This window comes from Chelonoidis abingdonii, chromosome 4, assembly GCF_003597395.2.
Source record: "Chelonoidis abingdonii isolate Lonesome George chromosome 4, CheloAbing_2.0, whole genome shotgun sequence".
NCBI lineage: Eukaryota > Metazoa > Chordata > Testudines > Testudinidae > Chelonoidis > Chelonoidis abingdonii.
In genome coordinates, this window is record NC_133772.1 from 14,945,129 (window position 1) to 14,964,638 (window position 19,510).

At 49.4% G+C, this 19,510-nt stretch overlaps 1 protein-coding gene across 1 annotated transcript in view; it reads left to right on the forward strand.

The window, feature by feature from the left end:
* Positions 1–19,510, forward strand: part of SLC45A3 (solute carrier family 45 member 3) — a 42,768-nt gene extending 23,258 nt beyond the window's left edge. Inside the window, exons 2-5 of the mRNA XM_032792509.2 lie at positions 4,221–4,654; positions 5,308–6,135; positions 8,212–8,477; positions 13,487–19,510. Coding sequence (XP_032648400.1) covers positions 4,483–4,654; positions 5,308–6,135; positions 8,212–8,477; positions 13,487–13,927 — 1,707 coding nt within the window. The 5' untranslated portion in view covers positions 4,221–4,482 and the 3' untranslated portion in view covers positions 13,928–19,510. The remainder of the gene's footprint in view (positions 1–4,220; positions 4,655–5,307; positions 6,136–8,211; positions 8,478–13,486) is intronic.

A 19,510-nucleotide genomic window follows, 5' to 3' on the forward strand; every position in this document is an offset into this window, starting at 1 on the left:
AAGAATGGAAATAATTTCAAGACGCCACTGCTGTGGACTGTGGGATAGCGGGTCCTCAGTTACCCCCTCCCTCCCTTCATGAGCGTCCATTTGAGTCCTGGTCCCGTTAAGCTGTCACGCAAAGGCGGTATCCTGCAGATTTTTTTGATTCAAACGCTTGGCATGTAGTGTTCTGTAAACGAGCAGGATATACAACAGATTGTCTCCCCATAACAGCGATCAGACCTAGTATCTCCCGTCGGTCCATGCTGGAGCTCTTTTTGGATTTGAATGACCTGCATCGCACGCCGGCTGATCAGAGCTCCACGCGACAACAGGAATGTAATTCAAAAGTTCGCGGGCTTTCCTGCTTTCCTGCCCGCTGCTCAGATTTCAGATTGCGTCCAGAGCGGTCAGTGGTGCACTCTGGGAATACCAGCACGCGGGCCATATACGGTCGATTTCCGTCCACACGACCTAATCTGAGTTATCACTATCGAATTTAGCGCTACTCCTCTCGTTTGGGAGGAGTTCCAAAATCGATTTAAGGAGGCGGTAAAATCGATATTAATGACGACGTCATGTGAACGGATACAGCGTTAAATCGGTATATCGGCCATTAAACCGATTTAAAGTCGCAGTGTAGACCTGGCCTCTGGCAGAGCAATTGACTTGGATGAGGTTTGATCTTGTTTCTGTAGCACCTTACATTCTGAACACTCCCAACACAATTTACAGTTGCTGCAGTTGTCCCCATGTGGTCGCACTCTTAACAAATGTTTGGGAGCCCCATTTAGTCACTGTGGCCATTGGGGTCCACCTATGGGGCTCAGCTTGTAAAAACTGATGCTTTGCACTCCACCTCAGAGGTGGGTGCATGAATCAACAATTAATCTGCTTGCAGCTCCTGGCATGGATCTTTCTGTCTATTCCCCATGCCACCTAGGGTCTGGGCTATCTGTCTCCCACATAATCTAAGGAAGATAAAACACCATAAGAGACACCCTGAAGTCATTAACCCCTGGGAAGCTGGGGGCAAGCAAATGAGTCTCAAAGAATTGAGTGGGAGGGGAGACACATTAGGCATGAATCCATGGCCTTGGTTATCTGTGATGAGTTAATGACTGCCCATGAACTTCTCAACTCTGTGAAGGAAAGACTGCTCTGTCAATTATCATAATTGCAACAGCAGGGAAAGGTTGGGAATGATGCTCTGTGAAGCCTCATCAACATGCTCCAAGAAGAGATTTTTCCAAGTCTGGGCTGAGCTATTTGGCTGGTGGAGAAATCCCAAACTCTCCCAGACTCTGAGGAAGTGGGGTTTAACCCACAAAAGTTTATGCCCAAATAAATTTATTAGTCTCTAAGGTGCCACAAGGATTCCTCGTAGTTTTTCCTATCTAGTGATGAAGGTGACCCTGGGTAGACAGATCATATACATTGGCCCTAGGGAGTTAAAAACCCCACATTCTTGTGGTGGTTCAGTCACTGGGGTGAAAAGCACAATTCTGTCTTGTCCAAGGCTGCAGCAAGAATCCAAACCTGGCTATACTTAATCCAGTGCCTCGCTCTGTGGGGTTAACAGATCTCCCTAGGCCATTGAGGGGAAGTGCATTCAGAAATAAAGGGGCCTTCATTTGCTTTATTGTAGGGTAATCCTCACTAAACTAAGGGTTTACATACATAGTTCAATCGCAGATGTGAATCTACCCCACAGTAAAGCCTGCCCCAGGTTACTTGTTCCTGGGAACCTCTGGATGTCCATTAATAGTTTGTTGAACACTTTGATCTTGTCCTCACACCACTCAAAGTGTTCTAACAAACTGTTAATGTGCGTGTCAGCAGGGCACATATAACTGTCCTTGGCAGGCTAGTACAGGGTAGATTCACACTCCAGCTTGCTGCAGACTAATTGTTCGTGCAGACTAGACCTTAGGCCGCTTTACTTCTGAATGAGAATGTCCACTGGGGAGAGGGATGTTAATGTGCTTTAACTTCCCACTTTAAATAAATTTGCCCTAACTTGTCTGAATGTCCATTGTGCCATTCCTCCAGCATTCTTCTAGCAAAACAATTGACTAGGGAGATCTGTGTGACACCGGACAAGTCATTTAGGCTATGTCTACATGGCCCCACAGTTCAGACTAGGGGTGTGTGAACTGCAGCTAGTGCGCTGTGCTTTAACTGCCGCATATGGATGCTGCGAGTCCAAAATAAAAGGTACATAGTTAGTGTTACCTTGGTTTGCTAGGACTAATTTATCCTATGTATAGTTCACTCCGACAGCGTCCACACAGGAGATTAAGGGTTTGTCTATAAAGCCCCACAGTTCAGACTGTGTAGTTCACCCCTCCATAGTCTGAACTGTGGGGCTTTATAGACAAACCCTTAATCTCCCTGGATTTCAGGGCTTCTCCACATGGGGAGTTTTTCCAGCATAACTATTCTTGATTACCTATCCCTGATTAACTCCATGTTTGGATATCCTTATTTGGAATTATTTTAATCCACTTCCAATCTGGATTAAGGTAATTCAGAATAAGGCACTCTTATTCTGGAAAAAGAACATCCACACATGGAGTTATTCAGGAATTCCACTTAAATTTTCATACTCTGCCTTAATCCAAGTTTATTTCCTGGTAGAGACAAGCCCTCAGTTCCCCATCTATGAACTGGGCAGCTATGATATTTACCTCCCCAGGGTGTTGTGATGACCCCATAAATACTTGAGCAGACATCCCACAGCAGTGGTGTATGGGTCACAAAGAACCAGGATAGAAAACATGCCCCGAGGACTTCAAAGAGCAGAAGTGGTCTGATCTCCAGCTTTAGAGCACATGAATGCCTGTTCCCTCCTCAAAGGGTGCTGATTCAGTATGGCCCCAGTCAGCGATTCCATCTACTGAAGCACAGCTGCCTGGAGGTGCTGTTAACTCTGCCATCCTATGCCTGACCAGGTCAGCTCCTGCTGAGTTTACAAGATCTACTGAGGTGGAACAACACCCTGGTATATCTACAGAGGACTCCTTCTGATTTCTCCCCTTCCCTTGCTTTGAGCCCATCCTCACAGAGTCCCTATGAGAAGCTGCATGAGCGAGGTGGGAGAGATGGAACATGTTAAAGGGAAAACAGATGACTCAGCTGCCAATATTAGCCCAGATGACAAACTAATGCTCACAATAATTGCCATTTACTGGCAGAGGAGGATGAACTGGGTCATATTTATTTGTGAAACTCAGTGAGGCACCATCTGTGCTGCTGAATATCACGCTCTTGCCGAGATGATGGGTACATAGTTCAGGTAAAAATATTGACCTGAGAGCTTTGTGCATCTAGGCCGGGGTAGGCAACCTATGGCACAGGTGCCAAAGGCAGCACGCAAGCTGATTTTCAGTGGTACTCACACTGCCCAGGTCCTGGCCACCAGTCCGGGGGGCTCCACATTTTAATTTAATTTTAAATTAAGCTTCTTAAATATTTTTAAAGCCTTATTTACTTTACATACAATAGTTTAGTTATATATTATAGACTTACAGAAAAAGACTTTCTAAAAACGTTAATTTTTACTGGCACGCGAAACCTTAAATTTGAGTGAATAAATGAAGACTGGGCACACCACTTCTGAAAGGTTGCTGACTCCTGATCTAGGCTGTGGGAAGGAACAGTGTGTGACAGCTGACTTCGTGATCAAGGCACTGGAATCAACTTCTGGTTCTGTCCCCAACTCCTTCTGTGACTTGGACAAGTCACTTAATCTCTCTCTGCCTCAGTTGCCCATCTGTAAAACAAAGATAATCTTTCGTTTTGCCTGTCTTGTCTAGTTAGCTTGTGAGTTCTCTGGGATAGGATTCATCTCTGATATTGTGTTTGTACAGAACCTAGCACAACAGGCCCTGATCTCCGTGAGGGCCTCTAAGCACTTACTATGATGCCAGTAAGAAATGGAAGAGGGTCTGGGGTGACTGACAGTGGAAGGGGCTGAGCCTTCGAAGGCTTGGCCTCTCTGTGAACCATGGTCCTTTGATATTGCCGATATTGACGCTGTTTGCAAAGGCCAGTGGGAGGATTTTGTGTTGGGGAATGCTGTCCAGTGCCCTCCTCGTGACTGTAGCTTTGTGTCCCATCTCAGTGGTGCTGCTGACGTCAATGGAATGGGGAACGGTTTCTTGTTTTGGTCCCCTTAAGAAGAACCCACCCTGTTGTGGATTTCTGATTTCTAATGTGCTCTTTTTTCTCCATAGTACAGAACATGAAGCCGGGGGAGAGACCCGGAATATGAAGCCTGTCTACCGGTGCCTGGACTCTGTGTTGTAGTGACTGCATCTTGCAACCTAAGGAGGAAGAAGGGACAAACTGTTCACTGCTGATTAAAAATGGCAGCCAGCGTCTCTCCATTGGACTGTGAAAGGGGTCTTTGGACCTTGGTGTCTGTCTGTTGGGCGCCCCAGGAAAGCTGCTGTCTGGTTGACACAGCCTTCTCATATTGAGTGGAGCAAGAGCAGCATGGCTCAGAAAGTGTGGGTCAGCATGGTCTTCCACAACCGCAAAGCCCAGCTCCTGCTGGTCAACTCACTGACATTCGGCCTGGAGGTCTGCCTGGCTGCTGGGATCACCTATGTGCCACCACTCTTGCTAGAAGTGGGTGTGGAGGAGAAGTTCATGACCATGGTTTTGGGTAGGTGGCTTCTTTCTTCTTCGACTGAGATGCTCACCCCCTCTGTGGGTTCAGAGGGCAGTGGGGAATTGGGGCATGAAGACTTGTATCCCCATGCTCTGATCAGCTGAGACAACTCTATTCCAGGGAGAACGTGCAGCCTATTGGTTTGGAGCCAGGGCTCCTGGGTTCTATTCCTAGCTTCTGCCTCTGAATTGCCTGTGTGGCTGTGGCATGTCTCTGCCTCAGTTCCCCTTCTCTAAGACAGGGATACTTCCCTGAGGGGCTGAGGGCTTAATGTCGATGAAGTGCTGTGACGTGCATGGTGGAGGGCTGTTATAGTGTGCGCTTACCAAGTTGCCTAGAAGCTGTAAAGTTCAAAATGGAGATGGGGCAGGTGGTGGTGGGGGGCTGGTTTCTTGGGCTGAGCTAAGGCCAAGGTTTCCACAAGTGATTATGGATGTCCCACTTGAGAGACCACTTAAAGGGGCCTGATTGTCAGAGGGTGGGTGCTGAGCACTTTGACAGACAGGCCCCCTTAAGGTGCCTCAGATGGGCAGCCACAATCACTAGTCGTTTGTGAAAGCCTTGGCCCTAGCTCTTATTGCTAGGCACAGGGATTGCCTGCAGCAGTAGGACGCTGCCCCTAAACCACGTCTCTGTCTCCATTCCAGGGATTGGGCCTGTCCTGGGCCTTGTCTTTGTACCACTGATTGGCTCTGCCAGCGACCACTGGCACAGCAGCTACGGCCGGCGGCGGCCCTTCATCTGGGTCTTGTGCCTGGGAGTCCTGCTGAGCCTCTTCATCATCCCCCATGCCAGCCGCCTGGCAGGCCTCTTCACCCTCAATGCTCACCCCCTGGAGATTGCCTTCCTCATCCTGGGCATTGGCTTGCTGGACTTCTGCGGCCAGGTCTGCTTCACTCCCCTAGAGGCCTTACTCTCAGACCTCTTCCAGGAGGCTGACAACTGCCGGCAGGCTTTTTCCATGTATGCCTTCATGATCAGCCTGGGTGGCTGCGTCGGCTATCTGCTTCCGGCCATCAACTGGGCCGGTAGCTTCCTGGCCCCTTATCTGGGGGGGCAGGAGAAGTGCCTCTTCAGCCTCCTCACCATCATCTTCCTGGGCTGTGTCCTGGCCACCCTCTTTGTGACGGAGGAAGCAGTGGGGCAGGTGGACGCTCTGGCAGGCCCTGCGCTGAAGGACTCTTCCCCCAAGCCCCTATCCCCCAGCTGCTGCTTGTGCCAGGTTTCCAAGAGCCTCTTGCGAACCAGACATGTGGTCCAGGCCTTGAGGAACCTCTGCGCGTTGGTCCCACGGCTGCATGGCCTCTGCTGCCGCATCCCCAAGGTGATCCGGCGTCTCTTCGTGGCCGAGCTGTGCAGCTGGATGGCCCTCATGACTTTCATGCTGTTCTACACGGACTTTGTTGGCGAAGGGCTGTACCAGGGTGTTCCCAGGGCCGAGCCAGGAACAGAAGCCAGACGTCACTATGACGAAGGTAATGAATGAACCAACTGCCTTCAAGGCTACGGGTGCAGAATTTGCTCCCATACGCAGGGGAGTTGAAACACTGAGATGGGGTCAGGATGGGCTCTACCTTTAGGGTTCATCTCTCCCTACCCCCTGGGTCAGAGCTCAGGTGAGTAGCCCAAGCCTCTGCTAGTGCCACAACATCCACACAGCTCCCTTTAGCACACTAGCTTGAGTTCTGCCTACATAAGTCTGTCTAGTCGGGCTGGGAGGCACTCTCCCAGTTGCAATGTAAACATGTCTGAATTGCGTATCCTCTCTAGCTGAGATGGAGGCAGGGAGGTAGGTATATTAATATCTATGTCTGGCAGCACGTGGTGCTCTATTTGGGCTACATGTGGCTTTGCTGCATAGGCTGGGGTGAGAATCTGCCAGTTTTTTAATGACTATTGTAAGTAGTTCATCCCAAAATCTGAAAGGTGGGTAAATGGAACTTTCACCATTTTACAGATGGGAAAACTGAGGCACAGGTAGATGATGAGCAGAACCAAAAGCCAACTTCTCTCTACGTGGTGTTGCAAACCTCAAAGCCACCCCTGGGTTTTACTCGTGTCCAGCACCTAGCAACAGTGTGAAGAACTGAGTTAGTTTCCTTGACATGAAATCTCATGCTCCAAGGGATGTAACCTGATCATCTTGGGGGTGGAGGGGCAGGAAGAAATTTACCCTCCCTCTCGTCAGGCAACATTACACAGTTGGTTGGCTACATTATGGGGTGACTTTCCTCTTCCTCTGAAACATAAAATATGGGACTAGAGCCTGATTCGATGGAGCACAGGTCTGGTGCCAGAATTCTTAAGCGATACTGTAGTCCAGCAGCTAGCACGCTCAACTGGCCATTTGTGGCTTTTGCACTGAGCCACTGTCACATCAGACAAGTCACCTCACCACTCTTTGCTTCAGTTTCCCCATCTATACAATGGCACTCGTGATGCCTGCCCACCTCGTGTAAATCGCTTAGAGACTGGGGGTGCAAAGCCCTGGGGGTGTTAAGTAGTGGTGAGATGAGCCAAGCTGCAATAACGATGTTCAGATCCCTGTCTCCGGACTGACTTGCTCATTCCTACACTGCTCTCTTCCTGGGTTCCCTTCCATGTGCATGTTCTCTGGAAGCCCTGGAGCCCTTTGGCTCAGCTCCATAGCCTCTCATTTTCTGGTCCTCCCAGATTGAAGCACATATGTCACCCTCCTCTTTCTCCTGCATGCATCAGTTATGTACCTTGGCCTCTAGATTTCCTTATGTCTGCCTTGTACGTTTCATCCTTTGTTAGGCTGTAATCATTCATATTAATGTCTCCATTAGCTCAAGAATCAGCTTAATTGTTGTTTAACAGTTATGCTATGGTAGGCCCAGAGGCTTCCACCAGGTAGGGCCATTGTGCTAGGCACTGTACAAACATCCTGTTGGCAACAGTCCCTGCTCCAAAGAGTTAATGGTCTTATTACCTGTAACCCGACGTGCCTCTCCGAACGGGAAGGGCAGGATGGCTGCCGGATGCTTCAGAGCAGCTTGTGGATATCTCACTCTGTGCCAAACTCTAGAGTTCCTCACCAGCTTAAAACCACTCTTTGTTCCCTTTTGTTGTGTTGCTGCTTTGGTGTCAGATAGCGCTTCCTGGTTAGCAAGCGGGCAAGAGATGGATTCTGGGGAGAGAGTCGGGAGAAGATGAGGGACTGACTTTCTAAGGCACAGCTGCCAATGCCCTTTGTGCCTCTGAAAATGTTCCCCTGGGTTCTTCCCCTGACAGGGGGTGGTGTTCTCGCCAGCACTGTCTGGGGGGTCCTTTGTGCGTAATCTTGGCAGAGAATCAAAGGAGTGAATGGACTATGGAGACTGGCAGTGTGGGGAATCTTGCGTTGCTCCGAGCAAGGATGGACTCTGGTCTCCAGAGCTTGTGTTGGAATGTGCTAACCTCTATGGAGTAGTGCAGAAAGACGCTGCTTCAGCCCTATGGAGTCCCCATAGTTGCTTGGTTTTTGGAAAGCTGAGCAGGGGTAGCCTGCCCACCACTCCCTTCCCCACCAGTGTGTCTGTTGTTTTCAGGGGTCCGCATGGGCAGCCTGGGCCTGTTCCTCCAATGCGTCATCTCCATCTTCTTCTCGACAATCATGGACCGGCTGGTGAAGCAGTTTGGGACCCGGGCAGTCTACCTGGCCAGCGTGGCATTCTTCCCCCTGGTTCCTTTTGTCATATGCTTCTCCCAGAGCGTCCTCATCGTTACTGTCTCGGCCGCCCTGACGGGATTCACCTTCTCTGCGCTCCAGATCCTGCCGTACACCCTGGCATCGCTGTATCACCATGACAAGCAGGTGGGGGCCTTCTAGGGGGTGATGGGGGGCAATGTGCACCATGGTGGCAATCACAACATGGGGTGCAGCTCAGCTTGGCTTGTGGCTGGAAAAAAACACGCCCCCCAAAGGGTGTCACTTGTGCCTCACAACACAAATGGGACCTCTCATCTGAACCCTCTTGATCTTGGGGCTCTGAATAAAAACACAATCTGGATCTAACTCAATGCTGGTTTGGGGGGTGTGTGTCCAATTTTCTACCCCCTCCCTACTTGCCACAACCAGCACATGGATGTGCATATTGCTTTGAATGAGGATTGCATATTTCTAAAGGCAGCGACTCATCTCCTCCACATTCTGAATGCTTGGCTGGAAATCAGTCCAAGGTCCCAAGAGGCTCTGTGCTTTTTGCACCCAATCACCTTTGCAGCATCACCAACCTCAACTCAAAAATCACGAGTCAGGTCCCAAAAACCCACCATGAGATAGTAAGTAATAAATTACAAATGCTGGGTTCTCTATTTGCCTTCTGTTTGTTAAGCCTTTAGGGTTCACGCTTTCAAGCTTTTGTCCATAACCACCGAGGGTGTCTGAAATGAAAACTGAGAGCTGGGGCTTGAAGAAAACATCAAATGTTGAGACACCATAAAATCACAATAGTTGGCGATGCAGCTGTTGTTCCACAGCACTGGGAGCCTCTCACACACTGTAAACGCACCAGTGACTTGTGGCATGAGACCACTTTTCGTCCCCATGGCAGGCAACTTGCTGTGACATTAAAACTAGGAGCTTTTGCTGCAGGCATCCAAGTGCTCGCATAGAACTAACACTTTCAGGCAGCCCATCCCAGTATGCACTAGGATGCCTGTCAAACTAAAGATGCATTTGGAGGGCCTGTTCCACTTCGGTTCCCTCCAAAGTCCTGGTCTTGGGATTTACTCCAGCTAGCAAAAAATTAAACCCACCAGGGCATTTTCCTGTCAAGCAGGGATTAGTGAGGGGAGAGGTCCAACTGTTTCCTCAAAGGGCTGATGGGGAAACACCATCCATGACCAAGAGATGGACCTTCACAAAGCCACTTCTATGACTAGCTGTGAGGTCCCACCTTCCTGCTTCCATTGTCTTCCTAGCAGCTTGAAATGGAACCCCAGAGGAGATAAGTCCCAAACAGTGCTTCTGCAGAAATGTATCCATCTTCTTGGATCCACTTCCTTTTTGTTTCTTTTTTTACTGTTTTAATTCTTTTTCTTTGTTGCCTTTTGTCGTTCCTTTTTTCCTGCTTTCTGTTTTCCTCTTTTTTTTCTCCCTCTCCTCCTGAAGTGAGTCAATGAAAGGGTGCCGCATAACGGCTGCTCCTCCAGTGTTGTGTGGAACCTTAGTGCAAGCCTGCAAGACTAACCCATCTGATGCTGCTCGCATGGACCGTGTAAGTTGGTCTCTTTTCGTGCATGCCCTCGATTCTACCTGTACTAGTGAGACCAAAGAGGCCTTGTCTAGAGTAGGATAAGATGTTCTAATTAATGCATTTGAATGTCTATCATAGACGAGGCACAAGGCATTTAACACATGCTAAGGTAGATGAGTTAAAACCGAGGATCTCTTCAACTCAACTAACTTGAGTTGCAACAGGGCTCCAGCTGTCAGCCCTGCATGGGGTAGTGGGGCTTTGGCTGTCAATGCCCCACAATTCTTCACTGAAGTCAGTGGAAGTGCTCCTAGTGAGGATGGATATGAAGAGCTGCTTTAATTACTGCAGCGGCTGTAGGTTGACCTAACTTAAGTCAATGTAATTTTGTAGTGTAGCCATGCCCTTAGTTTTTAAGACTACACTAGGCTTTGTGTGCATGCGTGTGTGTGTTAGAACGTGTACCCCTTTAGAATTCTGGTCTAGACCAGGTCAGAAAGAGCAAGACATTGTGGCATGTGCCTTCAGGGTATCCGAGTAGGCTTCTTAGACCATCCTGCATCAAGTATGAGGTGTCTAGAGCTCTGAGGAGTTTAGCGCTAACAGTTTTTGACCAACTTCTCTTCTGTGCTGGATCCCTCTAACCTGGGTGTGGTAGGTGTAAATGGAGAGTTTTGTGAAGCTCTGGCCATTGCATGTGGGAATCAGGTGACTTGACTTAGATTCATAAGACCAGTGAAGTGACAAACTTTATTACAAAATACTGTCTTGGTAAGATTCATGGCTAGTCAGAGTCTATGTAAAGCTGTTTGACTCTCAGCTAAAAGTTCTTGGGGACCAAGTCTCATCTGGCTTCATTTCTTTGCTTGAATTGGAAACTGGTGCATTGCAGAGCTGTAGCCAGGGCTTCAGGGAACATTAATGGAAAATAGCTAGTGATATTATACCAGAGCAGAGTCTTTGTCAAGTGAGGTACAAGATGCTGCCAATTGCTGTAGTGTGCCTTAGGCATAGAATGCAGCAGAGATGCCTGTACACCCTGGAGTATCCTTGTGTAATTCTCCAGTGGCCCCCACCTTTCCCTTGTGAGTGGAAAGCTGATATTGTTGGTACTTTGGGCAGTGCAGCTCTGACCCTTGCACTCCTGGTATAAAATTCTCTTCTCTCAACCAATCAGTCTTCTTTCTCCTGGCTGGTTTTATTTATCCCATCACATGGAGAACGGATTAATATATCCTTGGCTAGCTACAGTGCATGGGATGTGTATAAGCACAAATGTCTTGACATTTCAAGGCAGGAGTTTTTGCAGCAGTTTCACTTGCTGCACATAAATATTGATTATTTGTATTCCAGTAGCCCACAGAGGTGCCAGCTGAGATCAGGGCTCCAAGGTGCTAGGTGCTGTACATACATTCAGCAAGAGACAGTCCCTGCCTCAAACAGCCTACAGTCTAAATAGACAGGCAGACAAAGGGGGGAGGAAAGGCAGGATTATTCTCCCCATTTTACAGATAGCAATGTGAGGCACAGAGAGGATTAAATGGCTTTCCCAGGATCATCCAACGTGTCTGTGGCAGGGCTGGAAACAAGGCCTCGGTCCCCTGAGTCCCAGTGCAGTACTTTAACCTAGCTGGGTGTCATTGTAAAATTCTTGGTAGCAGTGGAAGGAACTTGGCTGAAGAGTCTGCTTGGGTTACCCAGAGCGATGGCTCCTTTGCAGTGATGCTCCCTGCCTCACTAAGAGCTTAACTAACCAGCCGTGGAATCTCCCTAGCATTGGAACCTTGGCAGATTGTCTTGAGAGGCTACTCTGCTGCCCAGTTGAATAGGGAACCTATGCAGCCTTAGACTGCACCGAGCGATGTCACAGTTCACACTGGGTAGTGTCACAGAAGTTACCTAAGGGCTGGTCTATGCTACTGAGTAAGGTTGACATCAAGCAGCTCACATGGACCTAACTCTGTCAGCATGCACACTACAGCGCTACTCTCCCTGATGTAAATCACCCACTACACCGACCTAATAACTCCATCTCCGTGAGAGGTGTAGTGCTTAGGTGAAGGCGATGCAGTGTCTGTGTAGATATTATGTTACTTATGCGGTGCTGACAGCTGCCCCCACCCCAGCACTGTCAGCCCGAGCTGTCAGCTGGGTGCTGGGCTCACAACTGGAGTCCCCCGTCCCTGCCCCCAGGGTTGACAGCTGGAGCATGGCAGGTGCTGAATTTCACAGCAGAGAGCCTACCAGCAGTGAAATTAACATTCTTGTCAGTTTCACAGCTGCTAGGATTTCTCATTTTGTTTCCGGCTCTGGCAGTCAGCCCTGCGGCAAGAGGACTCCATTTCAGTTGGCACATCCGCTCCTGGTGAGGACATGCAGAAGGAGCGCAGTGTGAACACCAGCAGCTGATGTGATTGCTGCGGTGTCTGTAGGTCGACGTGACTTAAATTGGCCTAATTTCATAGTGTAGACAAGACCTGTGATGGAAGGTTAATTCAGACTAAGGTAGAGTATGAATTTGAAATGCAATAGCTAGTCCTGAATAACTGCATGTGTAGACAAGCCATAAGGGCCATTGCTTGAAAATTTGAGCACTTGAGTTATGCAGCTACTCACCTCTTATTTGCAGTGATAAACCTTTCAACGCACAATTGCCTCTTCGCCTACCTGTGCTCCAGTCTTGAGACTATCACTTCAACACTCTGCTTTTGAAAAATAATAGTGCCAAATCCTCCGCCCAACACATTGCCTTCGGTTCATGTGAGTGGTGCCCATGCTTCCAAAGCAAGGGTTGGTTGTGAGCAACTCACATGTCCTACAGCAGGAGGGTGTTAAGTCCCTTAGATCAGCTGCTTCGGCGGTACTGCTGTTTGCCTTTTAACAAACTGCACCCACCCCAGATGATTCCTGTAGCCCTGGGTGATGGTATCACTCCCTCATTAGACCAAGTTCATCCCTGGCCTGGCTGCAGTGGCATGAGGGTGGGGAGGGCTTTGGCTGTTCTCCCTAGGTTATGGAGCACTTTCTATTTAGAGGGATTCAGAGGGAGGTATTTGGGGCAGGATTCTCCCCTTACTCTAGTGTGTGCTGGGAGTTGGGCCATTGAAGTTCATAGAGTTGTGCTTTGAGAGAGAAGAGAATTGGGTCCGTTATGGGTTTGCACCACCTGCTTCTCTGAGAGTCCAGTGATTAGATGACTCTCAAAAGGCTCAGAGCGAAACTGCCCCAAACCTCAGAGCCTTTTTTGGCTTTGGGTTGAAATGCTCCCCACCATTGGTGATGCATGAAGCAAACACACAAAGTTGCCACTTCGAGCCAAGTTACCACAGCAGGTCAGGATCACCTTGAATGTGAAGCCTAACAAAGAAGTTCCTGCCAATCCTACCCGCACTACTGGAAACCATCAAACTCGCCCCAGACTTACTGCAAATGTCCCCAGCCTTTAGCCAAACCTGGCCTGAGGATTTTCATGGGACTGGAACGATTTGAAGCCAGGGGGAGTTTTGCCAGGCCTAGGGGTGTATCGCTCCTGCTCTGCACTGCTCTAGCTAATGGCACTGCTCTCCTGGCCCCACCCCCTGCAGTTTCTGACCTTCCCTCTCTCTCTCTCTATTTTGTCTCTCAGGTTTTTTTGCATAAGTACAAAAGCAAAGAAAAGGAAGAAGCTGCTCAGCTGGACAAGAAATCAGGCTTCCCCAAAGGCCCCCTGTCCAGCCAGAAGCTGACCTACCAGAACGGCCATGCTGGGGGCCTCTTCTCCTCCTCTCCTCCAGCTGCCAGCTCGGCCATATGCGTCAGCTCCACCTGCGAGGTCTCGTTCATGATGAGGGTGGGAGACTCAGACCCTGCAGCGCCCGGTCGAGGGATCTGCCTGGACCTGGCTATTTTAGACAGCGCTTTCCTCCTTTCTCAGGTGGTCCCATCCCTCGTCATGGGCTCGATCGTCCAGTTTACACAGTCGGTGACTGCCTACATGGTGTTCGCCACTGGCCTCGGGTTGGTGGCTATTTACTTTGCAACCAAAGTTGTCTTTGATAAAAGCGATATGGCCAAGTATTCGGTGTAAAACGGGGTACGTGTGCACATGGCACACTGCCAACTTGTTTGTACGCGTGCATTGACACGATTTACTATGGCAGACTGCACGTTGTGCACACCTCCTTTCTGTCTCTCATGCTGTTTCCGTGGGGCATGTGGCTGGACAGAGGCTGTTGGACTAAGCACTGGTGTATTAGAACAGCACGGTGCCCTTCCTATCTCCCACCATCAGAGCTTGCCCTGTGGTGCTTTTGTCTAAGAGCAGTGTTGCACAGAGGGCATCAGCGAGGTGACAGGAGAAGAGTTTCCCTTCAGTCACAGGGTTAAATTTCTGTGCAATTCTGCAGTTTCATCCTGGAGGGAGAGTGCTCCTCCTCTCATTCCTGGAGAGAGAAAATCTTAAATCCTGCCTTGCGCTGGCAGGCCTCACCTTGCTTCAAAAGTGTAAATCCCCTCTCACTGGTGGTTGCTGTGGACTGGAATATTTGGGGGACAGGCGGGAGGGTGCTGCATTGACAGAGCTGGGAGGGAAGACATCCAGGGTTGGAATGGGGTATTGCAGGTCAGGATGTGGGTGCATTGGCAGAGCTGTATGGACGCAGTCCTGCATGGCACAGGGGTGCTGGAGGTGTATGGGCAGAGTCTGGTTCTGTCCGGGACTGGTAATCCCATTGCTCTGATGAGCACTACACTAAGTGACCACTTGGTGTTAATGCACTCCAGACTGCCCTGCAACACTGGCTGGCTGCTCTGTGCACCACAAGTGCCTGAAACCTATTTGCAATAGCCTTATAAAATGGCCTGGTTAGAGGCAGTAGGCAGAGTTGATTTAACAAGGCTCCAGGGCCCTGTTTTTATGTCACTGCTCAGACCTCATTAGCCTGAACATTACCCTGTATTCAAGTGCAATATTCCCCAGCAGAACGTGCAGGGTCTGGTGTCCTCTGTATCCTGCAGGGGCTGGAAGCACTTATCCTTTGTTACCCTGCCCGAGGCATGTTAACGGGACACCCTGTCCCAGGTTACTGCTCTGAAGTTCTTTCCATGTAGGAGATGCACTAAGTCCTTGGGCGAGATCCTCTGCAGGCTCCCCTGTTGCATGGCTTAATAACTGGACGTGCTGCTCTTTCTTCGGGCCACGTTCACTGATGGTGTGAGCAGGCACATATACCCTGCCCTTTTGAAGGGTGTGCAGGAGACTCTTCCGCTGCATAAACCCCAGCTGGTGCCTAGCCTTGCCATCCCTTCCTTGTCCTTATTCATCCCACATGGCTCTGCCTGCCCCTCTCCCTCCCCACCTCATGAGGTGCTTCCTCCATTTCATATCTCTTGTTCCTCACATTCTCTGTCTTCTCCAGCCACGCTGGGTCCCCTTGATGCCTGCTCCCCTCCACTCGGGAATAGCCTTGATGCCAATTGGGTGCAGTAATTCCTTCCGACAGGAGAGTAAGCTGGAGCAGGCTCGAGAGATGACCCTGTAGCATGTCCTGGGTTCTACTCCCTTGTAGGGCCATATTTCTGCTTTGCCCCTTTTTCAAAGGGAAGAAGCTGAGAATGACCTTTCCACTGATCTGGCCCTGCTCTTGCTGCCATGAATTGATGGCAGAGCTGTCCTGGATTCTGAGATCCTGCTGCTGCAGAGATCATTCCCAGCTAAGAGGATGTTCCCAGGTCAATTATATCCCACCCACCATGAGTCACCTTTATGGAAACATGGAGTGTCTATATTGCAACACAAGCCAGAGGTAGTAGAACTTGAGTTAGCAAACTAGGGGTATGTTAACCTAGGGTTTGAGTGTCTGTGCTCATTTGGAACCCCAGCCTAGGAACTGTTGAACTCTGGGTCCCAACCTGGGACTCCAGCATCTACACTGTATTATGTGTACCCAAATTCACCCGTAGAGCAGACTTCCTCATGTCCTACCAACATGTGGTTGCTCTAGCCCTTTGTTTGTGGTGCAGTGTTGGAAAACTTGACCTTCCAGAGCCCAGAGAAGTCCAGGCTGTGGCACTGTGGGATACTTTCGGCAGACTCCCAGAGCATGCGTCCAAGGAGGTTGTATCTACACTGCAAAGCAATAGGGCTTGAACCCTTGGTCCAGCTTGACTCAAGTTTGGACCCTTCATCCCTGTGTGGTTCTGGGACCCTGGGTCTGAGCCCTAGCTTACCGCAATCTGTGTGTATGGGGAAGGGGGATTACGCTTGAGCCTGAGTCTAAATCCTGGGCTTACACTGCAGCGTAAACACAGCTACAACGTCCTCAGTGATTAAATTGCACCTGTTCCTACCTCCCATTTTAACTTCACAAACCCATTAGACCTTGAAATTATCAAAAGCAGAAATGCCAGTTGGGGCCTAACTCCCTTTGAAAACCAAACTACTATTTGGGCCTCTGAAAATCTACTGAATGGTTTATAAAATCCTTGTTTCTTCTGTTTTTTTTCCATTCACAATGGGACTGTCTTCCCTTGCCTCTTGCTATCGTTCTTCCCATGGGGAACTGTCCCACCAGCAAACTTCTTAAATAAGAATCCCGCTAGCCCAGACAATGCCTGGCCCAAGGAGCCAACTCAATAAGCCACCCGCCCACCCATGGGATCAATGCTCCTGTTCCATGGGAGAGGGAGAAGAGGGAAGGGCAGACACAAGGGCCAGCAGCCAGGCAAGAGCTAGTGTGGAGCTTTCCCATGTCAAGCAGAGCCATGGGGCTGATGACGTGGGAAATGGGTTCACAGTGCCCCATATGCCAATAGAGGACTTTGACTTCCAGCCCTCTCAGTCTCTTTAGCTTTAACCTAGATCCCTCACTGCCAAGCCGACCCCAAGTCACTGTTTTCCAGCTCTAGGGAGGACCTTCCCAATGAGCTCATGGGGTTGGGGGTGGGTGGAGGGTTGGATTCTCCCCCATGGACACTTCTGGAATGTACCACTCTGGATGTGTGTGTAAGAGTGTCTGCTGCTGGCTGGGCTCGTGGAGATTAATCTCGAGCTCGCTGAGTAGAAATCTGTGTTCTGGGTCCAAAAGGTTACGTCTTATGATTCCATCGATAGAATTTTCTGGGGAACGGGACAGTGGCTGGAAAGCACCCTTCTAATTTCCTTCCATTCCCCCCCTCCCACCATCACCCAAAACAAAATCCCATCCACCGTTTTTTAGATGAAGTAGGCCGGACACGGCACCTATCTGAGACTGGTGTGTCATAATGTTAAATATAATGATGTGTGTTTTAATCATGTATTAGAGGCTGAAGTAACCCGCCCATGCAATGAGCAATAACATTTGGGTTGCAGATGAGAAGTTATTTACTATGTAAGGAAAACCCCTTTACATTGTATAGCAGAAAGGTGCAGGGGGGAATCTTAAGGAGGTACAATATATTTACCTAAGATGGCATTTGTTCAGGCTGCCAGACCTAATGACCAGACTCCGTAATAACCACTGATGAAGATATTCATATTAAGTCCATTCTTTGATACCTAAATAAGTGGCCTGGTTTTTTGAAAGCGCTGAACACCCTTTAAAGTCACCGGCAGCTTCTGGGGGCTCAGCACCTCTGCAAACCACTTATTTAAGTACTAAATATGAATTTAAGAGCCTAACTTTGGGCACTCAGGTTTGAAAATAATGGTCCATGAGTGCTCGGGCCCTCTTGGCCACTCATCTGAAAGATGCATGGAAAAGTGATAGGATGGAGGAGAAGTGAAGGGCTCCTTGTAATATGTCCAGGTATCAAGCAGGCACCGCCTAGAAGAATAAACACACAGATCCTGAACCAGAGCCTCTCCTTTGCCCCTGATTAAACATAGGCTGAGATTTTCAGAAGGAGTGGGGCACCCAAATCCCAGTGTAAACCCTAGCCTTTGTCTCTATTGTCATACCCTGCTCTGACCAGTCCCAGGAGGGGGCAGACCCTGTGTGCAAAAGGAGCCTAGTCAGTTTGCTTATAGCTAAGATATGATGGCAGGGGAGGTGGCTGTGTTTGTGTTTGAAAAGAGAGAGTTGAGCAATCGAACTTCTGACTCCTCAGCTAACTTTCATTTGTATCTGCACCACCTAGTTCAAGGTGGGGCTCCAGTTGCCCCAGTTCTGACCTGAGCGGTCTCCTGAGCTCTCCATTTCAGCTAGGAAGATGCAGCAGGCTCTGGGAATTGCTGGAACTGTGGGGGGACTTTAACTGTCTCAACCTGGTAGAGGCTTTCCCATCACTAGTGGCAAAGGAGGGAAGGTGGTGGTGGCACTCTAGTGGGGTTTCTTCATAGTCAATAAGCTAAGAAGTTGCCCTCTCCCTCTTCAGCCCAGTGGGTATCTCAGAGGGAGAAGCTATTTAATGTCCGACTTGTCAGCAAGGGAGTCCAGATTTCCCCCATGCAGAGCACGGAGTTGAGCAGCTCCCTTTTCCTCACTTTCCCTGCTGGGCTGTGTGCCAGGAGGTGGCACGGTGAATGGATGGGGGTGGGGGAAGAGAAGTGCATGCCAAGAGCTAGCTATAGCGTCAGCTCCAGCCATCCCTGGCCCCTCTGCAAGGTCAGGCCCAAATTGTCTCAGGTCCATCTCTAGCAGGAAAACTGCTGTTTCTGAGAAAATGCAAAGACCATAGCTTGTGCCCGGATAATCAGCACGCACATGGTGCATCTACATGGATAAAAGTTGATTCAGGCTCGTGGGACTTGGGCTGTGGGGCAAAAAATTGTGGTGTAGACATTCAGGCAGGAGCCTGAGCTCCTGGAGCCTCCAACCTGTTGCTGAGGTAACTTGTGTGTAGATGTAAAAATCTCTCTAGGATGCAAATTACACCCTCCAACCACTGGTGTTAGGTCCGTAAAGGAAAGGGCAGTTCCTGGGAACTCTGCTGGGTTTGGGTGGTAGAGCCATCCCCTCTCCATTGAGGAATCATATTATGCCTCTCCATTCCTGATTGCCCATGGGGTATTTAAAGGGAACAGGTTCAATTCTCTTGGGTCAGTGGAGAGGACTGTAAAGGGAAGGTTGGGTCTTTCTTTTCTAATCCATAAGAATGCATCATTGTGAATCCCTTGTCCTAGGGAAGGATGTTTTGATGCTGTTTTCTTTCAGGAAGATACACTGTCTGTAATAGGGTCCTGTCTTATTTATTTAGTGAAGTAAATATTTTGTACAGCGTAAGGGGAGGGATATTAAAGTTTATTAAGGAGGGAAATAAAAGACTTTTATGTTGGATCACTGTGTGTGTCGCTAAGTTAACTGCGCTGCTGAGAACATTTTGCATGAGGGATGGGTCACCCCAGCCTGAACACTAGTGGGCTAGATAAAGCAGGGCCCCACATCTCACCCCCAAGCTACTATTGCCCTTCTTTGTGTGGCCTGATTGTGCTGGAAGACGTCGGGAAGCAGAAGGCAGCAAGGGAAGGAGGAGATTGGATGAACGAAGACCACCCTCCAGTGAAGCGTCCCTCTCCTTTCTTTTCCACCAGCACCAGGAAGACATTGCAAGGGGTGAGCTCATTTGGGGAGGACAAGCTCCCGACCTGCTGCACATCAATCCATGATGGCTTGGAGTGCGATATGGGCCACAAGCCAAGCCCACAAAAGCGCACTGGCCAAGCAGAGAGCAGGGCATCATCTGTCCTAAG